General features: G+C 35.7%; 1 protein-coding gene across 1 annotated transcript in view; it reads right to left on the bottom strand.

Moving 5' to 3' along the window:
• The window catches only part of LOC115232157 (lipid droplet-associated hydrolase-like), an 11493-nt gene extending 8697 nt beyond the window's left edge, over positions 1-2796 (bottom strand). Inside the window, exon 1 of the mRNA XM_029802001.2 lies at positions 2559-2796. Within this exon, the coding sequence (XP_029657861.1) occupies positions 2559-2712 (154 nt within the window). The 5' untranslated portion in view covers positions 2713-2796. The remainder of the gene's footprint in view (positions 1-2558) is intronic.
• Positions 2797-4260: the final 1464 nt, after the last annotated feature.

Below are 4260 nucleotides of genomic sequence, written 5' to 3' on the forward strand. Positions count from 1 at the left end.
ACTTACAAACACATATAACATACAGAAAATTGCACTACTGGGCACTGCACACATCCTACGCAGAACACTTTCAATACAATAACCATCAGAGCATCACAGAAAACCACAGCACATACCCAAGGCACACAGAGCTGTGCTCAGTAGCACAATGAAAGGACGTTATAAAAATAAACTACTGAATAATAATAATAATAATAATAATAATAATAATAAATAATAATAATAATAATAATAACAACAATAATAATAATAGTAATAATGGACTTATTTTATACTCAGGTGCACTACAATGTAATGTAATAAAAAATAAAAGTTCTAAATTAAATATGTTTGTTCCCAAATAATTGCATGGAGCAGGCCTCAGCAATGTAGTGATGGTCTACTATTTCTGTGGTTCATTCAAATATCGACTGAGACAATACAGTGTGGGACTAGTATTTAACTGTAATGTCGATTTGGTATTCAATAAGTCAATACTGCTGGTGGAGATGTAGTTTGTACAAAACTTCAATCCAAAGAAACTGATCTCCATCAGCAAAAATTTAATAGAAATTAGTAAAAGAAAAAAAAAAGAATACAGAATTGATAAGAGAAGTGAAAAAAATTCAATTTTCCAGGCATTTTTCAGAGAGAAAATAATACAGAGATTGTAAGCATAGAAGTAGGTGTTATATTCTTTCTCTTCAAATGGTTATAACCATTTGAAGAGAAAGAATATAACACCTACTTCTATGTTTGAAACTCATTGTAATTTTTTTGTTTGTTTAGGAGTTAATATTCATTAAGTGGAAACATTTTGGCTAAGAAAATACAGGTGAAGACAAGCATTGTTCTGAAATGAATTGGTTTAATGAGTCATTGGTGAATGTATGTGGTTAGGTAAAGTCCAGCAACTGTTTATTGTATTTGTTTACAATAAATACACATTAGCACATTTAAATGCTAAATGTACAGACTGAATCATTAAAGAGACGATATGCTCACCCGATACATCCTACCCTGTCCATCACATGGCACTGCACACCCCACATCCTCATCACCTCAAAATATCCAACTCACCCATATTCTCATAACCGTACCCTTAACTCTACACAACCTGTACTAATTACACTCTATAACAGGTATGAGATGTTTTGGCATGGCCGTTTCGGCACTGCTAATTTGGTGTTGGCGATTTAATACTGACTTAGTTGACATCAGATATTTTGTCCTTGGGCCCCTTTGAAAACTTTTTTATTCTAGTTGACAACTTGTAATTATAACTGTTAAACTATTCCACAACCGGCACAAGGCCAGCAATTTGGGGGCAGGGGAAAAGTCGATTACATGGAGCCCAGATGGATGAAAGGCAAAGCCAACTTTGGCAGAATTTGAACTTAGAATGTTACATTGACAGATGAAATGTCATTAAACATTTTGCTTGGCATGCTAATGATACTGCCAGCCTGCTGCCTTATGAAATGCTGACAAAACATTTTGTCTGTTATATGAGACCCCACCTCACTCTATACACTGAAGTTGTCTAAATGGAAAAAACCTCCCTGGATATACATCTTATATATTAAGATTAAATTGTACATGTTTAGAATATAATATTGTAATATTTATTTGTTATATGGAGATTTTCAGATTAATTATTTAAAACAGTTTAAAGATGAATTTCAATAAGTACACATTCTGTTTCCATTTTATTTTCAAGTGTAACTGCTTGGGATCAGGAGAGTGCAGTCTCGGAGCCAGGCAAGCAGCAGCAATTCTTGTTATTTGCAGTTACAATGACCTGAGTAGTTGCTGGTTTATTATTTATATTTATTATTTAATTTTTGTCATAGATTTATCCTGTGTGTATAAATATATATATATATATATATATATATATATAATATATATATATAGAGAGAGAGAGAGAGAGAGAGAGAGAGAGAGAGAGAGAGAGATTTATGTAAATTTATGTAAAAATGGTTATTGATAGTTTCAATTCCTTTTGGGTAAACATGAGAAAAAATAGAACCTTAAACTACAGATCCCTTAATGTGTTCCCTAGTAGAGATAATAAATAATAGGTGCAGTTATGGCTGTGTGGTTAAGGAGCTTCATTGCCAATCATATGGTTTAGGGTTCAGCTCCACTGCATGATACCTTTGGCAAATGCTGACTAAAACTTCATCAGTGGATTTAGTAGATGGAAACTGTGTGGAAGCTCATCATAAATACATATACGAATACATACATACACTCACACAAACACACAAAGAGATATATTAATATATGTATGCGTGTGCCTTCTTGACAACCGCTTTTGGTTTGTTTATATCCCCATAACTGAGCAATTTGGCAAAAGACATCTCTAGAATAAGTAGCAGGCTTAAACAAAACCAGAAGGGTTGATTTGTACATGTGTGTGTGTGTATAAACCCTTCACTTAAACCTTCAAAAAGTAGAAGGTAAACTATAATCCTAGCTAAATTATATCTAGAAAAAAGACAAAAAGGTTTGCTTGACCAGGACAGGCCTGGGGCTTACCAACAACAGCAACATCAATAACATCCTTTACTCACCTGGTATCACAAGAAACATAAGGTTATCTGAAGGCGAGTCAACAGGGTCCATGCTTGATGTTGCTGGGGGACTGCCAAATTTCATAACCTGAAATTCTACTCCTGGTTGGAGTTGAAACCATTCCAATCTGGGATCTGTTGATATGCTCTCCATATTAAATGTTCTGGAATCCACCAAAAACTTGCATAATGAGAAGTTGTCAGAGAGTATTGGTGGGATGTGGTGGAGTGAATACACTGAAAAGTGAAGAAAACAGAAATCATATTATTAGTACCAGGAAAGGGGGAAAAAAAACACGTTATGACTCTTTATGTTCCTAGTTCAAACCCTTGTGGTGTAAACTTTATCTTTCATCTTTTGGGGGGTTGATAAAATGAAGTAGCAGTCAAGAATTAGAGTTGATTTAATTGACTAAATTCTTCCCGCAGCAATTTGTAGCTCTGTGGGGTTTCGTTAGAAGTCAATTAATAAATAGATCAATGGATAAATATGCTCAGCCTTCATATATGCAAACATATGTGTGTATACACACACACATGTACATACACAAAGCTTACACATATATATGCACATACATGTACATATATACATACACACACATACATGTATATATATATATATGTGTAAATATACATACGTGGTACGTACAAAGCACCATTCGAGTGTGGCCAATACCAGTGCCTCCTGACTAGTACCTGTACCAGTGGCATGTATAAAGCACCCACTACACTCTCAGAGTGGTTGGTGTTAGGAAGAGCATCCAGCTGTAGAAACCTTGCCAAATCAGAATGGAGCCTGGTGCAGCCTCCCGGCTTGCCAGTTCTCAGTTGAACCGTCCATGCCAGCATGGAAAGCAGATGTTAAGCAACAATTATGATATATATATATATATACACACAGATATATACATACTTACAGATATATATACATATATCATCATCATTAGTTGAACAAACTGACCTCAGGACTACAAATCCCATGGTCACTGCTCACTTGTATATGTTGTCAGTTGGTCTCTTTGCTTTTGATTAAGGTTCCAAAGTTGTGAGAGCTGCTCAAGACATTTGTGGTGTTCACTTTAATGAAGATCAATTGAATAAGCTCATCCACAAGGGATTGGCTGAACAGGTGAGATGCTCTCACCTTTACTCAATGAGTAAATTTCAAAACCTTGGTGCATGGATGTCACATGTACTGATTGAAAGAGACAAGCTCCAGGGCTTCTCTGTCATCAATAGTGTGCCCACTTGACGCCAAGATGTTGACTGGTGATAAAAGATGGTGTCTTTAAGTCAATGTGAAGCAAAAGAAAGAATGGCTGAGTTCTAATAAACAAGCAACACTTTGAGCCAAGGCCAGGATTGTATCCAAGCAAGACAATGGTCAGTGTTTGGCAGGATTGGGAAGGGCTAATTGACAAGAAATGTTTGAAAACAACCACATGGTTAATGTGGAGCTTTACGTTCAGCAAAAACACAGCTTAATGAAATGATTCAGCTGAAAATGACTCACAGAATGATGCAACATGCTAATTCAACACATTGCTAATTTGACCAAAAATGCTAACAAAAAGCTCAGCTGTGAGGTTCTGCTGCACCCACCCCAATCTCCTGATATAGCACATTCAGATCATCACCTTTGGCCAATATTCTATGAAGTATTTCATTCGACAGTGTGGAGTTGAAAGCATGACTTGATGAA

Source organism: Octopus sinensis, unplaced genomic scaffold (genome assembly GCF_006345805.1).
Source record: "Octopus sinensis unplaced genomic scaffold, ASM634580v1 Contig19613, whole genome shotgun sequence".
NCBI classification, from domain to species: Eukaryota; Metazoa; Mollusca; class Cephalopoda; order Octopoda; family Octopodidae; genus Octopus; species Octopus sinensis.